General features: G+C 47.6%; 1 protein-coding gene across 1 annotated transcript in view; it reads left to right on the plus strand.

Moving 5' to 3' along the window:
- Map3k9 (mitogen-activated protein kinase kinase kinase 9) overlaps positions 1–25,769 on the plus strand; it is a gene marked incomplete at its 5' end in the record, with an annotated part of 61,076 nt that overhangs the window by 22,089 nt on the left and 13,218 nt on the right. The window contains 4 exon segments of the mRNA XM_013507181.1: positions 12,114–12,294; positions 21,799–21,947; positions 22,969–23,144; positions 25,445–25,685. Coding sequence (XP_013362635.1) covers positions 12,114–12,294; positions 21,799–21,947; positions 22,969–23,144; positions 25,445–25,685 — 747 coding nt within the window.

The raw sequence follows: 25,769 nt of genomic DNA on the forward strand, positions 1-25,769 counted from the left end.
CTGTTCCTGAGTTCCCTGGCTGTACCCTGAAACAAGGAGGCTGGGAAGCGTTGTCCGTGTAATGAGCAGCCGAGTGCCTACCTTGAGCTGGGGGTGCTGTTAGCGGGAGGAGGGGAGCGTCACCGCTGTGACGGGCGGTCCGGGTCACAGGTGTGAGGCTCTTTTCCTACCGGGAATCCCCTGTTTGTTCTCCCAGCCAGCACTGCTAATGTAGCAGTCCATTTCCTGTGTTTTCACTTTGCTTCTTTCTCATAAGTGCTGCTGACTCCGACCTCCTGCTTTAACCCCTGTTGGAGATTTCTCTCCATTCACTTCTCTGGAGTTGGAGACCTGGGGCCACTTACTGGGATGTGAGAAGGCAGCAGATAGGCAGTTCCCTAATCTGCTACCTTCTTCCAGTAGCAGCGCTGAGACCGTGGTGGCTGCTGCCTGCTTCTGTGGAAAATACAGATATTTATCCTTCTGTTTTTCAAGCGTGTGTGTAGTAGTAAGGCGTGCTGTCCTGGGCCCTGACGGACTGCATCGGGCCCGGCCTCTGCCTCTGACCACCTCTGGGCCAGCTCGTCTGAATTGCAGTCTCCATGTCTGCACGAGGGCACAGTGACAGTCCCCGCCCCCCTGAGGTGCTGAGAGGATGAAAGAAGATTATGGGTGCAAATCACTCAGGCCGAGGCCTGATATTAAGTCCCGCATAAATACTGCTGTCTACACATAGTAAAGAACAACTAGCATCATAGTGGCATTATTTCTTTAGGGGGGTGTACTTTATCTGATTATTGATACTATATTTGTGGTATATATTTACTTTGATTTTGTATCAAAACTTCATGGAAGGACGTATTTTAGACGATTGGACATCATAGCGTGGCTTCTTAGGTGACCCTCCTGTATCGCCCTTCAGCAGATATTCGGGGACCAGTGCTTGAACTGATACCAAAACATTTTGTGATGGTTACATTTATTCATTCAAAACCTATGTGTATTGAGCACCAGTTACCTCTTCAGGTGATGGGTGGCCCAGCTTTACCGTAGCTCTGGGACGCAGGAACAGATCAGATGCTGTCTGTCTGTGCTGCTGGGGAGCCGGCCTTACACACCCATCTGCCTGGGTTTCCTCTCCTGTACCAAGAGGGGTGGATCCTAACTCCGAGGTCCAGTTTTCTCCATCTTTCTATAGTTCTTCCGGCAGTGACTTCTGGCTGCCTTGGCCTGAATGCTGATTGGGAGCACAGCTTCGCTAATGGTGCCAGCAGGACTTGGTGCAGCTCTGCTGACGGGGCAGAACCTGGCGGGGGCCGTAGCTGTTGCTGGCATCTCCCTGCCGTCTCCAAGCAGCACCACCCCTCTGCCGAGACCAGAGTCGGAGAGTCTAGGTGGTGAATCATGTGCCTTGGTAAGCAAGTCTGGCCTCTCTCGGCCTTGCCTGGAGGGGTGGACTGGGCAGAGGGCCAGGGCCGGGAGAGGCTGGATGCGCTCACGCTCTGCTGCCTGGTAGTGGTCCCGGAATCAGCTGAGTCAGCCGAGCCGGGCCCGGCTCTGTGTTCGCTGCTGGTCTCCTGGCGTTCTGGGCTGCTGGCTGGGGATGGGGTCCTGGATCATCTTCTTCCCTCTACTGGGGACAGTGCGCTACAGGACGTGAATGTGGCAAGTGCTGGCTCAGGCATCCAGAGCACTGCGGTGCGAGGAGATTGGGTTTTACTTGGGTAGTCACCTTGCCTGACTCCTCTGTGCCCTTGGGCTTACAGCACAGACGGGTGGTGGAGCTCAGCTACCCCAAGGGGAGACTGAGAATGTCAGAGGTACCTGGCGGGGACCTGGTGCGGATCACACAGAGGTGGAGCCGGAGCGCAGACATCCAGGGTCCAAACTTGTTGTTTTCTTTCTATCTGACGACAGCTCATTACCTTGCTCTCGTTAAGGGAGGAGAGGCCTCTGTGACATAGATCTGGTATTTAAACCCTGGGCTGTGGCAGGAACTGGCAAGAGTACCTGTGGCTTCTTCTCTTACCCTTTCGCAGAGCAGGTTGTGCACACTGAGGAGGTCCAGGAGCCTTCGCAGTTCCTTGGAGCACGGACTGCACCGCTTTCCTTCTCCTGCCCCAAGAAAACAGACGCTGGGGCGGCAGCCCGAACGCACAAACAGTGCATCTGCCATCGCGCCCTGCCAAAGTCCAGCTAAAGCGGCAGCAGACCCACACGTGCCCCGGAGAAGGACTGCAGCAGCTAGGTTCTGGAAGCAGGAAGACAGGTGGAGACGGTGACTGGTGTAGGACCTTTGAGAAAGGGAAAGGGAGAGCGGTAGCCAGTGAGTTTGTACCACAGATGCCTGACAAGTGTAGCAGGGGTTTACATACTGGGGGCCGCAGGCCGGGGCCACCCTGGCCTTCCCCAACCCGAGGCCCAGCGTGCCAGCCGCCAGGCCTTTACTCTCACAGCAGAAGTGTACTGCTTCCTGGGAGCTGACCCCACTGAAAAGGAGTGACTTCAGATACTTGTTCCTCCACGTACCCGCTCTCCCTACAGTGCAGCCCAAACTCAGTAAGCTCCGCTTACGTGCCTAGAGGTGTGAGTCAGCTTTTTATGCTTCCTTCCCTTCTTTCTCTTTTAACTTCTTATTTTGCAAGGCACCAAGTGAGAACGGCCTCATAAGCCCCCTTATATTCGTGCTCCTGTTGCAGTGATCACCAGCTCCTGGATAGCTGTCTTGCTTCTGTCTCCACACTCACCACTCATTCCTCACCTTTAGATTATTTGGAAGGAGCCCCCCAACCCCGACATCCTTTTCTCTTATTTGTAAGTCTCTCACTATGTACCTTTAAAGCCGAAGGGCTCCCTTTTAAAGCAAAAGCACAGTTGTGGCACTTAATCATGAACAGACAACCAAGGGTGACTGTATCTCTGAGCAAACGTATGTCCAGGGCCAAAGTACAAATTGAAAAAGCAGCTGAAACAAGCTATATATGGGAAAGCAGAGAGAGAGAGAGAAAGAGAGAGAGAGAAGAAAAGCCATCAATACTACACTCAAAGGACAAGACATTATGCCACAGTACAAAAAAACAGCTATTATTTTACTGCATTTAGGCTTCCCACTTTTAAAAAAATAGAAAATGAAAAGAGCTGTTTTAGGAATTATAAAGTGTGATAGGAAAGTAAAAAACAATAGCAGCATTAGAAGATGGAGTGGTACATTTCAGAAAGAAAAACGAAAAGGAAAAAATATGGAGAAAGTAGAGAAGAAAATCAAAGGATGGATCTGGAAAGTCTATTATCCGAATAATAGGGGTTCCAAAGAGACAGAGAGAACAGAAGAATGTAGGGAGGGAAATCAACAATAAATTACTCCAGGAAACTTCTCTGCAACTGAAGGACAAAAGTGTTGAGATTTCAAAGTTCTCGCTCAGTACTTCAAAGGCCCGACCCTTTGAGATGTCAGAGCAGGGGCGACCAAGAGAAGAGACTAGAAAGTTCCTCTGAGATAAAAGGAGGATCAGGAAGCACCGTGGCTGAGGGCTTCTTAATGAGTGTTAGAAGCAAGGAAATCATGCGTGGATGCCTTCAAAGTTAGGAAGGAAACCGGACCATCTCCATGCCAAATACTGGGGTGGACGTGTGTCTTCCACACAGCCTTCCTGGAGAGGTGGACTGCTGGGGAGGGGAAGAAAGCAGCCAGGAAGGAACGGAGGGCGCAGGTCACAAGCGTGAGCGCAGCATTGGGAGGAAGGCCTGTGAAGCAAGGTGCTGGGGAGTGGCTCTGCACCGGCCTTGGAGCACGGGTGGCTTAGATCCCCGCAGCCTCACACCAGTCACCAGCTCACCTGCTGTTCGTCTGTGTGCCATCAGTTAATCCAGGACCACCTGGGAGGACCTCACGCAGACTACTTTCTGCACTTGGCTGTCTCTCTTTGTTTGTTTGCTTTGTTTTTCTTCCAGTACCAGGAATCGAACTCACTACCTTGGGCTTGCCGGGCAGGTGCTGTGCCGCTGAGCTAAATCCCCAGCCCCGCTTGGCTGTCTGGCTTGTGTGCTGATGATGCTCCTTACCCGCCCTACTGATCGGGTAGATGCCAGTTTTACCCCCCTCCGCCAAGCGTTTTCTTTTCCCAACCCTGAAAGCTAGCGGTGGGCTAGAGTGAATTTAGAAGCAGAAATGCAGCAGCCGCTGTGCATCCACGGTCCTGATGGGTGCGCAGTATCTGCCCGCTCCGTGCTGACCTCCCTTGTTTTCCCAGGACTCCTTCATGAGCCTGTGTGTTGCCTTTCCCCAAAGGGGTTCTCCGGAACCATGACAGTTTAGTTTGTTCATTCTGTTCTGGGAGGCTTTGTCCAGCAAAGGCAGTATTTTTCTCTGACACAGAATTGTGGGTAGAATTCTGTTGTCCCTTCCTGCAAAAATACAGCGTTCTCACCGCTGAAGTTGGGAGAGTCTTCGCCGATGTAGTGAAGATGAGGTCGGACTGTGTTAGAGACTGGGCCCCAGGCCAGTGTTTGGAGAGGAGAGCCCCGGAGACGCAGGCGCGCACACGGGGAGGACGGGCGTGTGAACACCGGGCGCAGACCAGCTCACTGCCTGCGCCAGGGAGCACTGAGGGTGGCCGGCAGCTGTTGGAAGCTGCAAGAAGCAGGGCGGGTTTCTTCCTGAGAGCCCTTGAGGGACCCTGGCCCAGCCGGAACCTTGGTTTTGGACTTCGGGCCTGCAGAACTGAGAGACTGAATTCGTGTTCGTGTGCCGTGGCGGCCCCCGGAGAGGAGGGCACAGTGTCATTTTTGCTTGTCACTCTTTTTCAAAACTGTTACTTTGTTTAAGGATGTGCTCATAGGTGGTAAAAGCAAAAGGAGAAACAAAGGAGCGAATCACAGAAGCCCACATAGGGGGCGGGGTGTAGCGCAGTGGCAGAGTACGTGCAAGGCCTGCACCAAAAAAAAGTGAGTCTTCCTCTGTCCCTAAACCCCTTTTCCACTTTCGTTCTTGTTGTGACCATTCTTAGCTTACGTCTGTGATGTATGATGTTTACATTCACTGTGGGTATTTGGTAGCTCTGCTTAGCAGATCTTAAATCTTCATAGTTCCCTTCTCCTCCCGCAGTCTTTCTTCTCTAGCAGAAAAAGCAGGCCTTAGGTATAAGACTGACCAGCGGTAGGATCTGCTGAAGCTTACTTAGCACTTAGGTTTGTTTTCATTTTATTTGTATAGTTTACAAAATGTGAAGAGAATATTTGTGCATTAGTGATCTAAAACGTCTTAAGTAATTTTTACAAGTCAGTTTAAAGAAAAAATACTAAGGAAGTGGGAGTAGATGGTGTTCAGAACTGGAAATAATCCCGAGTAGTGTTCTTGGACGAAGGAGGTTTAGAGAACCGTGATAGTCTCAGTCACTTTCCACTGCCGGGACCTGACGGCCGACCACACTTGAGAGGAGAGGGTAACCTTGGCTCACATGGCAGTGCGCACCTGGCTGGCTGCAAGGCAGGACAGCAGCTGGAAACAGCATGAAGGGGGGACCTGGGGAGGGAGGTGACCCCCTCCAGGCTGTGACCCCAGTGACCCGCCTCTCCTGGCCAGACCCCACCTTCCAAAGCCCCACCTGTGAGCGCAGGAGGCTCATAGGGACATCTAGATAAACCCCGAGCGAAGGTCATCCTACTGACTGGCAGAACATCAGCCCGTATTAACTCACGCTTTGTCTTGACCTGCTCTTCAGGTTTATCACCTGTCTTTCCTTACAGAAGGTGGAAGACCACTGAGAGCAAAACCCCTCCGTTATCCTTTCTTTCCTGGCCCCCACCCCACCTCACACTAGTGGGAAGCACGAGTCACTGCTGAGCTCCTGGCTAAAGGGTTACTGTTTCTCTAGTCTTCCCCCAGTAACCCTGCAGGAAGAGGATGGGGAAGTGGATAGTATGAGAAGATGCGCGGATGTTCCTGTACTTACCTGGGAGCAAAAGGGAGAGCTCTTTCGGAGAGCTGCTCCTGTGCATGGCTTCCGGTGGGGTATTGATGTAAGGGAAAGAAACTTCCAACCTGAGAGATAAGGATGAGTTCATGTTCTCTAAAATCCAAGAATGAATTATAGGAACAACAGAGGTTAAGAGCAGAGTATATTTATTGAGAGGGAGAAAGCTTCTGTCTGAGAGAGACAGACAGAAGGGGACCCAAGTGAGTTGCCCAGGAAACTTGTCTTTTCCAAGGATTTTTGTAGGGCAATCCCCGAGGTGAGGCGCGTCCAAGTTGGGGGAAAGAATGGGAAATCACAAGGTGGGCATGAAGTGGGACAAAACTGTGGTCAGCCAGTAAGAATTGTTCAGGTAAAATTGATTTCATCAGGATCTAATGGGGAAGCAAGTCACGTAGCAAGCGGGCAGGAATACAGAACGGGGGCTTTTCCTGTAGGGAGTTGGGTCAGGGACTCTTCAAGGTGCTCGCTACCTATTCAGAATACCAGTCCCTGAGGTCCATCCCTAGGGAGGTATGTGGGTGTGTTTGTGTAATCTTTTGTCTTGAGGTCTGGCCCGAAGCAAGTACATTTGCAAGGTATCTTGTCTTCCGCACTGGCTCCTTGGAGGGCCTGGCCCTGTCTCAAGGCCTATAATACTTCTGTGTAACTCCACTGCCTAGGACAGTGTGGCACGGGTTTCTGAAGAGAGAACAAGACTTTCACACTGGAGGAGTCATGTTCCATCTCATTCTATGGGAGAAGACAGACAGTTTCTCTGCAGTCTTTGGGAGTGGATGGAAGATGTGTATGTAATATTGAACTGTGTGGTAGTGGTTTTGGCTGCTAAAGGAAAATTTTGGGGAAAGGAAAAGCACAGAAAACTAGTTCATCGGAGAGGTCGAGGGAGAAACTGAGGTCTTAAAGCCACAGAGCTTTTATCTGGCCTCAGGATCACAGGGCACAGCGGGGGAGAGGTTGGCTCTGAGGTCAGGGAAGCCTGGGCGCAGTTTCCATTCCCGCCCCTCACTGACAGGGACTCGGGATGTAATCTTTCTGTTGTGGTATAGGTAACACGGGAAAGGAATTACCCCTGCTTCCTAGGGTTTAAGGATTAATGGGGAGTAGTAAATAGATAGAGAGCATTAAACCCTGCAGCTGTGTAAGACATGAGCAGTAGTGAGTAGTTACTGTTAGTCAGCCCTTCCCTTTATTTACACAGCGGAAGTGTATTACGAGGTTATGGGGCAGGAACTGCCGGTCCTCCAGGGTCATTCCTGGAGTGCGAAGTCCCGTGTACAACTGTGATGATCGTAGCTGTTGTGTTCTGAGTGGCTAGCTGCGTTATCACTGTATTCCCTTTAGTCATTATCCCCATTTTTTAAGAAGCGGACATTACGGTACAGAGTTTATGGAATTTATCCAGGGTCACATAGTGTCGGGCCTGGGACCTAAACTGCTCTCCCCCTGTTCATATGGACTGTTGTGACTGTCAGCCTGCACCTATTACGTCCAAAATTGAACTCGGCTTCCTCAGACGTCCCTTTCTCTCAGCTTCCTGGTTGCATTACCACCTTCCTGTTTTCCCGAAAGGCTGGAGACCTCTCTCCGCTCCACTGAGGCCCTGTATCTGGTTAATAGGTTTTTTTCCAAATGCATCATTTCCTCTTTGCTCTCCTGATTCTGGCTTGGCCCCTATTGACTTAGGCCTTAAATCGTTGTTTTTCAGTATTTTGTCCATTGCCCCACACATGAGAGGTGAGGTTTACACAATGCACTTGGGTTTCACCAAGATGGGAAAGCACAATAATTTACTTTTGCTGCTGTTTGTCAGTGGTGGAAGCTTACAGGAGGCTCACTACAGAGATATAGATACACAAACAACCTTCCTCTCCCACTTAGGAAAGCATGTTGGGGGAGAACAGTGTTCTATGCTGTTTACATTTTAAAGCTTTCCTCTCTAATACATAGTGCTGGGACATGTGGATAGCCATACGTTGGAGAGTGAATTTGAACCTCTATCTTATTTGATATATAAAAAATTAACCAAAAATGGATCAGTAACCTAAGCATAAGCACTAAAATCATAAAACTCTTAGAAGAAAACATAGAGGTAAATCTTCATAACCTTGGGTTTAGCAGTTGTATCAGTCAGTGTTTACTAGAGAAGCAGATGTAGCACAAGATGTACAAATGCATAAGAATTTACGAGATTGTCGATGGCCGCCCACAGAGTGAGATGAGGAAGCGTGCAGCAGAGGGTCCCTCTGCACACTGAGCATCCCAAAGATCCAGCTGAAGGCCTGGAACTCACTGCAGTGTCCTGTGTGAATCTGTGTCAGGAGGCCCGACTGGTCTGCACCAGAAGGCTGAGGGTCTGCACTGGAAGCTGAAGTGTCTGCAGTGGAAGCCAGAAGATGATGTCCAGGTTGAAGGCAAAGACAGGAGCTCCTCTGAAGAAGAGAAGCAGATCATCCTTCATTTCACCTTTATACCATCCAGGCAACAAGCTGCCCTAGGGTGGGTCTTCTGCATTCTAGGGTGTGGAATTGCTGAGCCAATTTAAACTTCTCTTACTCGGGTTGACAGTCATCACAGCAGTGAATTCTTAGGTTTACACCAACATTGTGAACAAAAGAAAAAATAAAGTGGACTTCATCTAAATTGAAAAACTTCGTGCACCAAAAGAAATTATCAAGACCGAGAAAAGATAGCCTATTTAATAGGAAAAATATTAGCACATTATCTATTTGATAAGTCTAATATCCAGAATATATAAATAACTCTTATAATGCAACAATAAAGAAAACCACCCACTTAAAAATCAGTGACGGATTGAACAGACATTTCTCCAGAGAAAATATATGAATGCCCAATAAGCATGTGCAAAGATGGTCAGTGCCATTAGTCCATTAGAAAAAAAAAAAAAATGCAAATCTAAGCCCCAGGGTGATAGCATTTCACGTCTAAGATGTGATGATGGTGGAAATAAGTGTTGGTGAGGATGTGAAGGAATTGCAGCCCTCACATTCTGCTCAGAGAAGTATACAGTTATTCTGCTGCTGTGGAAAACAGTTTGGTGGTCCCTCAAAGAAACAGAATAACTATATGATCCAGCAGTTCCGTTCCTAGTACATATTGATGGGTTTCTCGCCTCCCTGTAATTCCTGCTGAGTCTCTGTGGCACCCAGCCAATATGGCGCTGGAGGTCATGTGCTATGGCGCTGAACCAGTATGGTGCCGAGCCAATATGGTGTTGGCCTGGCCGCTAGAGGTCATGTGCTAGGCCCCACCCTTCTTCCTCTGAATCAAATTACGACTTCCTACTTCCCTTTTTGTAATATCCTGTTTTCTTTTCCCATGCTCTTGCCCAATCCTGGTCTGCCACGTCAGGCGGTCTGCCCCCTAAACCCCGCCTCCAGCCTGGGCCTATTTAACCTTTGACCCTAGGCCAAGCTGGCAGAAGTTCCACATCCCCCTTTTCCTACTGTGGTCTTCTCTGTGCCTGCCTATCACATATCCTCGAAATTGAAAATAATACATATATGTTCATAGCAACACTGTCCACAATAGCTGAAAAGTAGATGCAACGCAAATGTCAGCAAATACATAAACAAACTCTAGTATTCACGTGTGCACAATAGATTATTATTCAGCCATAGAAAGAAATGTGGTAGTAGTCTAAGCAATGCTGTAGATAAATCTTGAAAACTTAAAGTGAGATAATCCAGGTATATATCATACTGTATGATTCCATTTATATGAAATATTAAGGGTAGGTAAATCCATAGGGACAAAGAAGATTGGTGGTTGCTAGGAGAGGATGGGGAATAATTGCTTAATGTGTGTGGCTTCTTTTGAGGGCGATGAAAATGTTTTGGAATTGGATAGAGATGGTGGTGGTACATAACATTGTGAATGTACTAAATGCCACTGAATTGTTTGCTTTAAAATGGTTAATTGTAAAAAAAAAAAAAGTGGCTAATTGTACGATATTCATATTTCATCTCAGTAAAAGAAAAGAAATCTACAAAACAAAAGTAAAGCTTCCACACTTTGGTGTTTTACTTATTAGCAGTAAAAGATGCTCGGAAGATGCTAGTACGTGAGGACATTATTGCCGGGGGTGGCCCTTTGCCAGATTGCTGGCTGGTTTCTGACTACAGGCTCTCTTCTTTCACGAGAGCAAGACCCCTAGGCCTGGGATTCCTGAATCGGATCCTTTGAGGGGCCTGAGCAGTTGTGGCAAGTGCTTGATCGGCACTCGGGACAGCTGGTGTCAGGCAGGGGGGACAGCGAGGCTTTGGTGGACTTGAGCTGTAGCTCTGCTGTCTGAAGACATTCTGTCCGGGCGGTTACTGCTCATCTTGTCCTCCTGATTTAAAGCCGTCCTACAGACTGATCTCATAAACCTCTTCCCACCACGCTCAGGACTGGACCCCAGAGCGGCTGTAGAAGGAAGGGCTCACTCTGAGCTTTCTGTTTATGGGGTGCCCAGAGAGACAGCAGTGGCTGGTGGCTGCTGCTGAAGTAGGAGTGGTGGTTTCCTCAGCGTCACTTGCCTGGCCATTTGATTTGTTTTTGTTTTGTACCGAGAATCGAACTCAGGACCTTGTGCTTGCCAGACAGGCACTTATGTGGCTGAGCTATATCCCTGGCCCCTTGCCTGGCCATTTGAAAGTCCACTTCCTGTTATCTCTGCCACCGAAGACTGTGGAAATACTTCTTGTTAATAGATAATAGAGAGGAAGCTTTTTTTCCCTTTTTTTCTTAAAAATATGCTGAAGTATTCCAAGGCCTACACTCCCTGGGGTGCTGGAAGCCTGAGGCAGGGAGGGTGTGGCAGGATGGGGAGGGTGTGGCCGGGAGGCTTAGTCCCTTAGGTCCAGGGAGTGGCTCTTTTCTGCCTCCGGCTCTGCAGCTGCTGGTAACCCCCCTGTGCCACTCCTTTTCTGAGGAGGATGCAGGTCGGAGAGGTCTTTGGGTCACGCCCTTTCAGCACGTAACAATTCAGTGGACTTTGCAGTGGGAGTTGGGGGAGGCAAAGAAGAGTACAAATGTGTGACCAGAGCCACCTGCCTCTGCTCCGGCCCTAAAACGTGCACCCAAAAGTCCCACCATCACAGATTCCTTTCTTTAGATGTGGAAGAGCATGAATGCAAATACTTTCAAAAGTAAAGGTATGTCATGGAATAGAGAGCCCATGGAGGAGGGCAGGTCGGCGGCAGCGGGAGGGGACCAGTGTCTGGCCCATAAGAGGTTATGGTTGATTTCTTTTTATTTTTCTGGTACCGGGAATCAAACTCACGACCTTGCGCTTGCCAGGCAGGCACTTTTGCCACTGAGCTAAATCCCCAGCCCCTATAAGAGGTTATGCTTGCACCGAACCCTTGAAAGCGTCCCGCTTGTGAAGGTGGGGGCTTGGCGTGCACAGATCCAGAGCGCTTACTTGCTGCCCACCCTGTTTCTTGGCCACCTTGTAGCCCTCTAGTAATTACTGGTTTGGGTCTTTTTAGCGAGACTGGCTCCCAGAAAAACACATTTATCCCTGGAACGGTCGCGGGAGTAAGATGGCTGCCTCTGCCACTGCTCTGGAAAGCCAGGGTGGCTCCTGGACCCTAGTGCTCTGTCATCAGTGTTGGGCGCGAGTTAGAGCCCAGAGCGCAGTTGCTGCAGGGCACCGGCCCCTCCCCCTGGGACGTGCCCCGCGTCAGCTGCCTGCGGTTCCGTCCTGGTGTCTTGGCTGAGGGACTTTGGGAATCCGTCTTACAGTGCTGTGTCACAGTCTCTGCGTCTGTAAAGCCAAGATGGCAGGAAAAGCTGAGTGTCCATTATTCTAAGTGCTTGGGGCCGGAAGTGTTTCAGATTTTGGATTGTTTTCAGGTTTGGAAACATCCACGCAGACTGCTAGTTGAGTACCCTTAAATCTTCTTGGGTTAGGGATGCTCATCCTGTAGTGTTTCCCTTGTAAGGTGGTTCTATTAGAGGCCGTACGGACAACGTATGTTCACAAAAACGCATGCATTGAAGGTGTTTGAGGAGTGATGGCTTTCACCGTCATCCCGTGGTAACAGCGGTGGAAGCCTGCGGGACAGGCCGGAAGATGGTGGGGGTGCTCTGTGCTCATGGCGCCCCTGTGATTAATGAGGCTCTGGTTTCTTCTGCATTCTTTTCCTTGCCCAGTACTGGTCCTGCAGAAGGTGGAGAATGGAGACCTGAGCAACAAGATTCTGAAGATCACTGATTTTGGCCTGGCTCGGGAGTGGCACCGAACCACCAAGATGAGCGCTGCAGGGACCTATGCTTGGATGGCGCCTGAAGTCATTCGGGCCTCCATGTTTTCCAAAGGCAGTGATGTGTGGAGGTAAGGCCCAAAAGTGCAGGAACAGCGCACCCAGGTGTCTTCTGGCCGCACACATGTTGTAGGACTTAGAGAACCAGCATCCCAGGAATCCCTAGCAAGTCTAAGTGGCCACCTCAGAGCAGTCTGTGCTAGTTCCCATAATGCCATGGGACAGTTTCCTGCGCCTTCATCTACAAAAAAGATTCCTCCAGTGCTGTGGGAGGTGCCACTTCCATGCAGGCCCGTTGGTGTTGGGCGGTGCTCCTTAGGGAAGACCAGTAGATTCCAGAGGCAGCGTGTCCTCTCGTGCCTGTCCTGTCCGCTGGCAAGAGACTCAGTGACTCCTGACATCAGCTTGCCTTGCTCAGCTGCAGCGCTCGGCGTCAGGGGCTGTTACTGCTGGACCTGGATAGGAGCCAGCCCAGTATCTCCCTGTGAGTTCCTGAGCCAGTGAGAATTCTTTGTGCTGGGTTTTTTTTTTCCTAGGTGGCTTAGAAGTTACCTTTTCCAGTTATCTAGTTAATCTTCTACTCAAAGCTGCCTTTGGTGGACACTGATCTAGAAATGGGAAAAGTTGAGTCCCAGCCATGCCACAAGAGCTGCAGAGCTACAGACTACAAATAATCAACCACTGCCCCTAGTAAGTGTCAGCCCAGGAGGTCCAGGGGACCAGGAACATAGATCTAAGCAGTTCTCTCCTATTGAGGGTGATAAGTGACTACAGGATATACATCCAGCTGGCTGCGGGACACTAGGTGCTTCTCTTGGTATCCAGAAGAAAGGAGAAGAGACTTTGGGATACCAGTGTGTTTTAATCTATGCAGTCAGTGCTTTCTGGATGTATTGTAAAATGAGCATCTGTGTGGATGGATAGTGTGTGTATATACATTTTCTTTAAATAGCTTTATTGTGATATCGTTCACATACCATAAAGCTTACCCTTTAATGTATTAAGGTCAGGGACTTTTAGTATACTTACAGATTTGTGCGGTGCTCACCACCGTTACTAGCTTCCTAGGGCTACCGTGGTGTAACAAATTACTACAAACAAGGTGGCTTAAAGGAAGAGAAATGTATTCCTTCAGAGGTTTGCAGTCCAGAAGTCTGAAATGGGTAGGGCCACACCCTCCAGGAACTCTAGGGGAGGTCCTGATTCAGTAAGGGTTCCAGATACTGCGACACCAGCATATCTTCTTAGAGCCACTGTTCAACCAACTGCAACCGCTCTGTATTTCCAGAACATTTTTCTCACCCAAAAAAGAAACCCCGTACCAGTTCTCAGTCATTCTTCCTCTATTCCCTGGCAACCACCAATTTATTTTCTGTCTCTGTGGATTTTCCTGCTCTGGGCATTTCACATAAATGGAATCATACAATGTGTTCTTTTGCATCTCATTTCTTATATTTAGCGTAATCTTTTCAAGGCTCATCATGCTGTAGCTTGTATCAGAAATCCATTGTGCTACAGTTCTATAGTATCCCTTACATGGACGGGCCACATGTGTGTATCCATTTGCTGAGTGACGAACATTTGGGCTGTTCTCACTTTGGGGCTCTTACACATTTATGCACAAGTTTTTCTTTGTGAATATATGTTTTCAGTTGTCTTGGGTGTGTTCCTAGGAGTGGAATTGCTAAGTTATATGGTAATTCTAGGTTTAATTTTTGTGTTTTGAGAAACCAGCAAACCGTTTTCATCACAGCAGCTCCGTTTGGCATTCCTGTAGCAGCATATGAGGGTTCTAGTATCTCTCCATCCTTTTACAGGTGTTACTATCTGCTGTGATTATAGCCATCCTGGCTGTGTGAGATAGAATTTCATTGTAGTTTTGATTTGCATTTCCCTAATGACTAATGATATTATCTTTCCATGTTTTATTAACCATTTGTTCATCTTCTCTGGAGAAACAGATATTCAAATCCTTTACCAGTTTAAAAATTGGCTTGTCTTTCTATTGTTGAGTTGAAAGAATTCGTTATCAAATATATGATTTAAATTTTTTTCCATTCTGTATGTTGTATTTTTTTTTACTTCCGTGATAGTGTTTTTTTGAAACACAAATGTTTTTAGTTTTGATGAAGTGTAATTTATCTATTTTTTTCTTGCTTGTACTTTTGATGTCGTATCTAAGAGCCATTGCCTAATCTAAGGGCTTGAAAATTTACACCTATGTTTTCTTGTAATCTTAGCTCCTACATTTAGGCTAATCCATTTTTTTTTTTTTAATTTTAAAGAAGAGAAAAACAAAATTGCAAAACAAGATAATAGGAGGGTAACAATGGTTAATACATTGTGTATGGTTATCTTTAAGTTAGTTGCCCGCAGTACAGAATATCAGCATTTAATTGTCCAAACAGTATTAGCACAAGCCTTTCTTTTCAGTGAACTAAGAGAAATTAGTAGGGGCTGGGGATTTAGCTCAGCGGCAAAGCGCCTGCCTGGCAAGCGCAAGGTCGTGAGTTCGGTTCCCGGTACCGGAGAAAAACCAAAAAAAAAATAAGAGAAATTAGTAGTATAACTATCTTAACTATATATATATATATATTTTTTTGTTGTTGTTGTTGTTGTTGTTTGTTTTTTTTTGCTTTTCCCTTTCCCTTTCTTTTTTCCGATCCATTTTTTTTTTTTTCCGATCCATTTTGACTTAATTTCTTTAATGTGGTATGAGGTAGGGTCCAACTTTATAATAATATTTTTAAACTATGTCTATTAAGTTTTCTCAGCACCATTTACTGAGAGACTGTTGTTCTCGTATCATTGGACTGCCTTTGTAATCAATTAGTTTACCGCAAATGTATGGGTTTGTTCCTGGATCTCTACTTCCGACGACTCCCATTAACCGGTGTCTGTCACCAGGCGAGTCCACCCTCTCTGGATTACTGCAGCTTTGTGGCAAGTCAGGGAATTAGGAAGTGTGAGTCTCCCAGCTTTGTTCTTTGCGTGACTGTTGGGCATGCTGAGTTCCTTGTGAGTCTTTATGAAACTTAGCATCATTTGGTTACTTTTTGAAAAATTAACAGTTTGTTGATAGAAAGTATGTTAAATCTGTGGATTACTTTGGGGACTACTGACATCTCAATGGCGATGTTTTCCAGTCTGCGACCCCAGGGAGGTCAACAAAATAGACTGAATCTGGGTAAATCACATGGACTTCTGCCCACCTGCTCCGGTTTAGGTCTCTCTTAATTTCTCTCTGTTTGTTTTGTAGTGTCTGTGTGTTGATCTCATCCCACCATGTATTGATTATAGAGTGAAGGAATGTTTTTCTATCCTTAGAAGACCTGACTTGCTCACGTTAAGTTGAGCTGTATTTAGATATTCAAAGGTTTGTAATCTTCGAAAACAACATCTCAGTAAATGGTGTCAACAGTTTCAAAAAAAAACAGTTTCAAGCTGGGTGTGGGGGTGCATGCCTGGAATCCCAGCACTTGGGAGGCTGAGGCAGGAGCATTTCAAGTACGAGGCTACCCTGGCCTACACAGTGAGTTCAAGGCCAAGCTGAATTACATAGTGAGACTGTCTCAAATCAGATAGAAACCCAGCAGTTTCATTTCAGTTTAATGCTTTAGCTGCTTGATCATATGCTAGTGAGATACATATATTAATTAAGCTAAACTGATGTTACAAGGTGACTTACAGAGCTGGAGGCTTAAATAAGATACCATCACATTTCTCTTTCAAGGAGTAAGTAGTCCAGCCAGTCTAGGCTGGCAGGGCAGCTGTGCCTATGGGATCGTTGAGAAACCCAGGTCACCTCAGGTTCCCTCTGCGCATTGTTCTTTTCTAAATGGTTAAATCTGAGTGACCGTTACATCTGTGTTACAGTCTGCAACAAAATGAGGAAGAGAGCTTACCACGGACAGCAGCTTGTTTTTAATGTGGAGGCGGCAGTGTACACGTCTTCTGTGTGTACCCTGTTGCCTGTGCTTGGTTATGTGGACGCATCTGGCCCCGAGGGAGGCACGCAAATGTCAGCTTTAGCTGGACGGCGCTGTGCAGCCAAAACTCTTACTAAAGAAGCCGGGGATAGTAGATGTGGGGAGGTCATCCCAATGATCCCCCCAAGTAGTAGCCTCTTGCTGCGCTGGACTTTCTCTTCGTCGTGCGAAGCCGGGGAGAAGGGAACATGCTTGCTTTCTACTTCGGCATTCCTGCTAGACTTCTTTTGCAGCTGGACCCTGAAATCTTGCGGGTTTTTTATTCTCGCACACTCCAGTTTCTCCTGGTGATGATTTGCACAGAATTCCTCGTGTCCAGACACATCCTCTGTGGGACGAGAAAGCAGAGATGCCAAATGTAGGAGCTTCTTACAGTGACAGAAGTGCGGGCAGGGAAGTGCAGGCTGTTGGAGGACTTTGTCCTCCACAGGAGGAGCGAGTCAGAAAAGGAATTTGGGATAAAGCTTGAAAGGTCCTGCCTTGCTTCTCTCGTGGAAGGCAGACCCCTCATCTTTTTTTTTTTTTTTGCAGTACCGGGGATCGAACTCACGACCTCGTGCTTGCCAGGCAGCCACTTATGCCACTGAGCTATATCCCCAGCCCAGACCCCTCATCTTTTACACAAAGTATCCTTATTCCAAAACGAATGTCCACATCTTGTCCTTCAGCTTCAGACCCTGAAAGCTGGCTTGAGCAGGCTGTGGTGAGAGGCATCTAATGAAATTACTCGACTCTGTAAAGAGAAGGACTCAGATAAATCTCAGATCAGTAGTGCTTGGGGTGAAGTATTTTGGATGTTGTCACGTGGTCTTCTAGTGGAGTCTCTAGTTTAGAACTGTCCCGGGACTTAAGCCTCTTGACCCAGTTTAGTTGCTGGATGTGGCTTGAAAATACAATTCAGTCTGCCATGTCCCGGCTTTATCCTCTGTTCTGCAAGATTTCCTTCAAGACACAAGTTATTGAACCTATGGCATGGGCCTTAAACCCTCTTTCCTCAAGCCTACTCACTGAAATGGCTCCAGAAGATCTCTCACTGTTACCAGAGGAAAATGTCCGCCCTCACTATACATGCAGAGTATTTAGACACTGGTAACATGTCACCAACTGTATCCCCTCCCAGTACTTTGGGAAGCCTCCTGAGGGACCCACCATCCTGGGATACAGCAGCATATACCAGAGAGAGCCAGCACAGGCTTAGGGACTGGTCCAAAGCTGGTTCCCAGAGTGACTTGTAATTCATTTACTCACTGAAGAACTGTTTGGTGAATGCTTACCTGTGCCCGATATTATGGCGAGTCTGGCCCCATCCTTCTTACCCCCATCCAGGGTCTGGGAGCCTCTGCATCCCTGCTGCTGCCGGGGGGTTGGCCAGCCGAGATGGTCTTTCTGCTCTGTGTGGTTCTGTGGGTCTCCTGCACATGCTGCGACAGAGGTTGAGGTGATAATCGCCTGGATCCTCATTTATGTGAACTTCTGTCTCATTTCATTTATGTAAAATTCTGTCTAGATTGAGGATTTCCTCAAGAAAAGTAATTGCTGAACTCTTTCCCTGCGGCCGTGTTATGCAGGGAGAGCAGTGGTGACTGCCAAGGGCACTGTCTCACAAGGGCTTCTTCCTGCTGTGGAAGGGATGAGGTAGCGGCATTTTCCTAGTCACTTGAAGCTTTAAAAAAATCATGATAATAAACGGGGTGTGGTGGCACACAGCTGCAATTTCAGCACTTGGGAGGCTGAAGTGGGAAGACAGAGTTCAAAGCCAGCCTGGACTATAGAACAAGACCTTATCCCCCCCGCCACCCCAAAATACATATATATAGTTACAGATATAAAAAAAAAATCTATATTTTCTAAAGGGAACAAAACATGTTCCCTTTAAAAAAGATAGATAACGAAGAACAGAAGAAAGGAAACCCAGCCTAAATCTTAGAGGTAACCTATAATGTTTTAGTATGTTTAGTCTTATTTATGTACTTGTCCACCCATTTTTAGAATGAAATCATCTATTTCATAAGCTGCTTTTGAAATGAATATAGCATGAATTTTTCTTACCACATCAATGACTATATTTTGTGGAGAAACACATTGATGTATGCACTGCATCTATGTTAATAAACGTACCAGTTTGAATGAGTTAAGTAACCAGAGTAATAATTGTGTTACTTTACAAAGTGATTTCACATATATTACTTTATTATCTTTGCCAAAGATGATTAGATAGTCAGCATGATTCCTGAATTAGAGTCACGGGTGATTACCCAGTGCAGGAGGTTCCCTTGCCTACTTCATTCAGGGGGGGCTGAGCCCCTCCTTTCAGAAGGTGACCCCCAGATGGCAGCCTTAGAGATGACAGGTCAATAAGAGCAAGCTCTAGCTCAGAACAGGTGCAGCATTGCTGTGCCTGTGATTTGGAAGGGCTGTTATCTGCTTTTACCTTTTCTTCACTTTCAACCTCCTCCCTCCTTGTTTAAGGGCTTATTAACTCTCTGGAGGTGGTTAATTATTAACCCAGGGTGAATTTTCCAAGGGTTAGGAGGGACAGATGCAGCTGAACAGGCCCTTCCAGACTGCTTGCAAATGGTTTTGAAAGGAATTTTCACCTTCTTTCAACCCAGGGAGGGCAACAAAGTAAGACCAAATCTGGGGTAAATCGCACTGACCTCTGCCCACCTGCTCCTGGCGCTCCCATCCACCTACCTTGTGTTTTTTCAGTTTGTTCTTGGGGCTCCGTTCCTGCCCAAGAAATACCAGCTCTTCATTTATGTCACCCACCTCCCGTTGTAAAACTAAAGAGACACTGGCACAGGAAATCTCAATGGTTTAGTTATTTCCACAGTGGCTACTTCTGTAAAAGTCGTGTCCCTCAGCAAGACTGTCCCCAGATGTTCTGGGCAGTACGTCGCCCTCCCAGGACACTTCCTCATTTCCGGCCCTTAGGAGAAGCCACACGTGTTTACCAGCCATAGATGACAGTCTGTACGTGAGGAATGGCTGTTGCTGCTTATCCCTTGTAGCTATCCTAGGAGGCAGGTCCTGCAGTCCGTTTGTTTGGAAGAGGAAACTGAGGTTTGGAGAAGTGACCTTACTTCCTCCAGGGCAGGTGGCTGGCGAGTGACAGCACAGAAATTTGACTCAGACCTGTTAGTCTTTCGGAGGTAGCGTTCCCTGTAGTTGAGCAGCAGGCCTCACACTTCTAGTTGTAAGACGCTTTAAATACAGCAGAAAGCACACAAGCCGACAAAGAGCAAAGCTGCCCTCCTGCAAGCTGCGCAGGGTGGCCTCTCCGGCTCTTCTCACTTCCCAGCGGTCTGAGACGTCTCTGCCAGAAGTCAGGGCTCAGGAAAAACTGTTACAGACGCATGCCAGGACACAAGCGGGGCGTGTCTGTGTCTCTGAAGCACTCTGCTGTGTTTCCAGGTGTGTAGGGCTCAGAGACCAGCCATCTGAGTCTCCGTGGGACACAGAGGAGCCATGAGACTTCAGTTTTTGTTCTGCAGGGCGGAAGTGGGCATTGATGCCAAAAGGAGAGAGCTAAGGATGGGAGTGGCTCTAACCTAGGAGTCTGGTCAGCACTGCTGAGAGTTCTTGGCGCTCACTTGTAGAAACTGCCCAGTGTGAGCACTGTCTGCATAAGTCACAGTCACAGTACAGGTTGGGCGAAAGGAACAGCCGTGCAATTCTCGATGGTATCTGAGGCTTACTGTAGCCCACGCAGGGCAGCCTGTAGGACCTCCTGACCGCGCGCACATTCCCACAACGACCTGCCAGCTCATGTATTTGTGTACGTCTGCCGTGTACAAGAACCTGGGCTAGGCTGTGAGAGTGCAGAGGTTAAAACTACTGTATCTGTTCTATAGGAGTCCATAGACTGGTAAAGAACAACTATAATACGCGGGATCCCTAACAAGGGGATAGTAGAGAAAGCGTCTTCAGGTTAGCCACCAACTAAAGTTTAATTAAGTTCCTCTCCAGACAAGTCAAGACCTGCAGCTCTCCATTCCCTGCAAACAGGAGGGTAAAACCATGGTCCAGGGAGACTGGCCAGGCCATAGTACAGCCCATGGCACTGGGTGGACGTTGCCCTTCTTTGGAGCCAAGCAGACTCACTTGGGATGCTTCTGAGAGCAAACCCATGCTCTAGAGCACCTGTTTCTGGACTACCCTGAGACTTGTCTAGGTCACTTACTTGTCTCTGTGCGCACTGCCCCCGGGTCTGGAGGTCTGGGCCTCTTCCTTCACTTAACAGCCAAGGTGTTAGCTCAAGGACCGTCCCTTGTCCCTGTCCTGTGTGCCTAGAAGGGCCTCCTTGTGTCATAGTATCTCTTACCACGACTCATGAGGTTCTATTCCACCTGTTGTCATTTTTGTCTTTCTCACTAATCTGTCTGCAGATAAGGTTTGTGTCTTTAATTCTGTATCCCAGTGCCCGGCATTGAGCTTTACGCCTGGTAAATGTTTAGTAGATGTTTGAAATGAATGGATGAGTATACGGTTGGATGTTTGAGTTGGATCTTGAAAGATGGTTAGCACTTACCAAGTAGAAATGGTAGAAGGGCGCTCTAGGGAGAAGGAATTGCGAGAGAGGCCAGGGCCCGTGATGATGTATGCGCTTTATACCTGCTGCTAGCCCTGTCTGAGGCCTGCGTCACTCGTCTGCCCAACAGTGATAACATTATTGCTAGGCTTGGTGTAGGGATTCTGGACAATGTTTGGAAAGTGCCATAGCTCTCTGTACAGAGAAGGTATCACAATAAATACTGAGTGTATTTTTTTAAATTAAAATGGCCTTTGCTGCTGGCTGCACAGAACTGATGACTATTATAAGAAAGTTGAAACCGGGCGTGGTGGTGCACACCTGTAATCCCAGCACTTGGGAGGCTGAGGCAGGAGAATCCTTGCGAGTTCAAGATCAGCCTGGGTTACAAAGTGAGATCAAGGCCTCACTTGATCTGAACTGGGAAATGAGACCCTGCTTTAAAAAAAAAAAAAGGTGGGGCTGGGGATATAGCTCAGTGGCATAAGCACCTGCCTGGCAAGCACAAGGTCGTGAGTTCGATCCCCGGTACCGCAAAAAAAAAGAAAAGAAAATTGAGGTTGTTATTGAAAATATGAGCACCATTCTTCTGTCTGTTTGTAGCCTTATGGTTTCTTGTCCTAACTTATTCTTACGCTGGCTTTGCTTGTGAATTCATAGAATAATTCTTACAGTAAGCTTTGCATTCCACATTTTCTGACTCACAGGACGTGACAGATTCTATACGTAGACTTGAAAGGTAGGGTGGGCACAGCGGAGCTCTCACACCCGCTGCGTGTGCTGGCCCTCCTCAGGGGAACAGAAGTTTGCCCGTAGCCTCATGGCTGGGGAGGGATGGAACAAGACTTTGGAACCAAGTGTGCCTGAGTCCAGAGTTTTTGCTTTTCACTAGTGGGCTTTGTGGCTTCCCTCTCCTATTGTATTAGCATGCCTACTTCATTCATTTCCCTGTGTGTTAGGGAGACGGTGAACTGCTTGGTAAAACCTCACAAACTGTTTCACTGAGGTTTTGCCTTTGGTTTATTGTATGGTGTCTGTCTTCTTCCTCTCCCTAGCTATGGAGTGTTGCTTTGGGAACTGCTGACCGGGGAGGTGCCCTTCCGCGGCATTGATGGCTTAGCAGTGGCTTACGGAGTGGCCATGAACAAACTGGCCCTTCCCATTCCTTCTACATGTCCAGAACCTTTTGCCAAACTCATGGAAGGTGAGTAAACCCTCTCTTGAACAAAACAGGAGATGGTGTAGCCTTTTACAGCACTTGGTAGACGTTGGCCAATAAGATAGTTTCAGAAGGAGGAGAAAAAGTATTTTTCTCTTGAGGAGGAGTCCTGTGGGCAATTGGAAGACCTACTTCTTTTTTTTTTTGGTCTTTTTGAGACAGAGTCTCGCTATGCAGTTCAGGCTGGCCTTGAACTCACTTTGTAGGCCAGGCTGGCCTTGAACTTACAACGATCTTCCTGTCTCAGCCTCCTGAGTGCTGGGATTACAGGCATGCCCCACTACGCCCGGCTGGAAGACCTACCTCAAAACAATGGCAACACCCTGCAGGTTGCAAAAGGGACTCATCTCTAGTGACTAGAGTGTTAACGTAGTAACTAAGGCCTGCTAACCTTTACTTCAGTATCTCATTATTTAACATAAAATAAGAAGGTATAATAGCCCTTACTTCAGGATCTGAGTGTCTTACATGTAGGGGTGAACAACAGGTGAAAGGAACCCTGAAGTGTCTAGTCCAGTCCCACAAGTGAGAACAGAAAAGCTGAGCAGGGTTAAAGGGTACGTGCCACCCCATTACTTAGTAGCGGAGCTGGGATTAGGTGAAATCCGCTTTTCCACTCTAATGCCTTTATCTTTGCCTTCTCATCGTTCCACCCTGGGAGGTAGGGAGGAGAGGGTAGCTCGAGTGTTTATGGACATTGGGGCTGGGCCGTAGCTACCCATTGCCAAGACTTGAACCATGTACTAACGTGGTAAATTGGGTGGTAGTGCTTTACACAGAAAACTCCTAGACTTGATTTTCTTACACTTTATTAACGTCAGAACTGCTGCAGTTCGATTTCCAGCTTCCCTCAGCTTTATTTCCTGAGTTCTGTTCGAGATTACCTAAATGCCAGTCTGTTTCTGGAAGGAGAAAGGAGACTTTCCTGGTAAATGGGGCCATAGCATAACCGAGTCTTCTGTTTGCCTTTGTCCACTCACACTTTGTTTGCTTGTGCTCCTCTCAGACTGCTGGAATCCTGACCCCCACTTACGACCATCCTTCATGAGTATCCTGGACCAGCTAACGACCATAGAGGAGTCTGGTTTCTTTGAAATGCCCAAGGACTCCTTCCACTGCCTGCAGGATGACTGGAAGCATGAAATCCAAGAGATGTTTGACCAACTCAGGGCCAAAGAAAAGGTAAAACCGAGCAAAGGCATGCATTGGCTTAGTGGGCCTTTTCCTGCAGGGCTGCGGGCTAAGTCTGCCTGCCGCCGTGATTTTACACAGCCGCCTTGCTGCTTGGTATCCACCCAGTTGTGCACACAGAAGAGGAACACCAGCAGGCAGCTCCCCTTGGGGTGTCTTCCCGTCACCTGAAAATATGAGAGGATTCTGCAGAGGTCCCTGGGTTCTACAGTGGACTTCTAGAGAGACGTTCGCTTCATGTAGGGCTGCTTCAGCATTTAGAAAAGCTACCAGAACGTCCACCAGCGTCTTTTGCTATCAGAGTCAGAAGCAGGTTATGGACTAGACATGCCGTGGATCTGAAATTGTGTGTTTTTCCCGGAAGACGTCCAGGGTCAGACCAGCTGGGGAGTTCACAGAGTCCTATACGTACTGTGTCTCTTCCTCTAACGCACACCTATGATCAAGTTTAATTTAGAAATCAAACACAGAAAGAGATAAGCAACAATAAAAATTATAACAATATACCGTAATAAAATTACCAGCATTGCTACTCTTACACCCTGAGCGTTTGGATAGCGCCAGCGTCACTGTGTTCTCAGGTGAAGCCAATCACAGGCGGGTAGCTTGCCCTGTAGGTGCAGGACTCTCGGAGGGGTACAGCCAGGGGCTCAAGGGATGTCCACGTGGACTTGGTTAATTTCCTTTTTTGCTTTTCACTCTGCACTGCAAGAATTTGGGAAGTTAGTAGCAATATGATAGTAATAGGAGCTAAACTGTTATATGGCTTCTTTTCCAGGGTTTTTGTTTTATTTTGTTTTGTTTGCTTGAAACACCTGATGAGGCCTTTTTGTCCTTTTTATCCAGGAGTCTTCTGGCTCCTGTCACCATTATATATTGGAGGTGTTATTGTTTCCATCTCAGAGCTGAGGGTCAGTGGTTTCTTCGAGTCACAGAGCTAGTAAGTGGGGAAGCAGGACCTTGACCATGGGTCTTCTGATTCTAAACCTGTGTTCTTTGTAATAGTATTGTTGTTCTCTTACCCAAATGACTTAGAAATAATTTTTGCAAATGGTTTGAAGAGCTTCTATGGAACACAGCAATCCTAAACGTAGTACCTTGTGGCAAGTCATTGAATATTTTGCAGGAGAATGGAGTGAGCTTACGACAAATTTTTAGGGACCCTGCTGGGTAGACCTGCACTGGACATTAAATGAAATGATCTCAAGAAACTGTTGAATCATCACTGCTGTAGCCTCTAGAAGAACTCCTAGAGCGGCTGGCTTGTTTTAGATTGTTAAATCACTGACTCTTAGTTATCTTTCTTTTGATTGATAAAAATCACACTGTAGTTATAAATTATACAAACCAGTAAGAAAAATGAACCTTGCATTTTGTTGTAAGTAGTTACGGGAATATCCATGCTTCCATTTTTTGAAGTTTCAATTAACCACAGTCATCCATTATCCAAAAACAGTAAATGAAAATTTCCAGAAGTTTTAAAGTGCATGCATTCTGAATGGTGTCATAAAGTCTTGCACTGTTCCACCAGGATGTCTGTCAGCCCTCTGACCTTATGTAGCGGTCTGTTAGTCATTCAGTGACAGTCTTGGTTATCAGATCAGCTGTCATGGTGTTGCAGAGCTTGTGTTCAAGCAATCCTTATTTTGCTTAACTATGGCCTCAGAGTGTAAGAGTAGCAATGCTGGTAATATGGTATATTGTTATAATTTCTTATTGTTGCTTATCTCTTTCTGTGTTTGATTTCTAAATTAAACTTGATCAAAGGTGTGCGTTAGAGGAAGAGACACGTACGTATAGGTTTCAGCGCTGTCTGCGTGGTTTTAGGCATCCCCTGGAAGGCCTTGGAACATACCCCTGTGGATAGGGGGCACTGCTGGTCCTAGGAAAGCTCAAACCCATTCTCACACCCGCTCACATTGTAGAGCATGTAATGTGTGCCATACTTCGTTATAATTTTTATAATAGTCTTAAGCCTATGATGTCAGTACTGCTAACTCCATATTACTTGTGGTGCGCTCATCACGCCCCCAGCCCCATCTCTAGAGCTTGCCCAGTGGTGCCAGCTTCTCTGGTTGTACCCTCAGTGTGGTTGTTGCAAACTCCCCTTTCTCCGCCGCACAGGGTGGTCAGGTGTTCGCTCAGCAGCTAACTCTGAGCCCCGTCTCTCCACGGGGCGTTGCGGGAGGACCCTGTGGGTTGCTGAGAGCGTGAGTCCTTGGAGGGCTCTCCAGCCGCCCCCCAGCTCTTCTGCACTGAGCAACCCACTTCTCCCTCTGTCCACCCTGCAGGAGCTCCGCACCTGGGAGGAGGAGCTGACACGGGCAGCACTCCACCAAAAGAACCAGGAGGAGCTGCTGCGGCGCAGGGAGCAGGAGCTGGCCGAGCGGGAGATTGACATCCTAGAACGGGAGCTCAACATCATCATCCACCAGCTGTGCCAGGAGAAGCCCCGGGTGAAGAAACGCAAGGGCAAGTTCCGGAAGAGCCGGCTGAAGCTCAGGGATGGCAACCGCATCAGCCTCCCCTCGGGTCAGTCGTCCTGGGTGGGAGTGGGAGCAAGGCAGGGGCCTGTGTGGGAGGGCTCCTGGGTGGGAGTGGGAGCAAGGCAGGGGC

Source organism: Chinchilla lanigera, unplaced genomic scaffold (assembly GCF_000276665.1).
Source record: "Chinchilla lanigera isolate Chin_1 unplaced genomic scaffold, ChiLan1.0 scaffold00122, whole genome shotgun sequence".
Taxonomy (NCBI): Eukaryota; Metazoa; Chordata; class Mammalia; order Rodentia; family Chinchillidae; genus Chinchilla; species Chinchilla lanigera.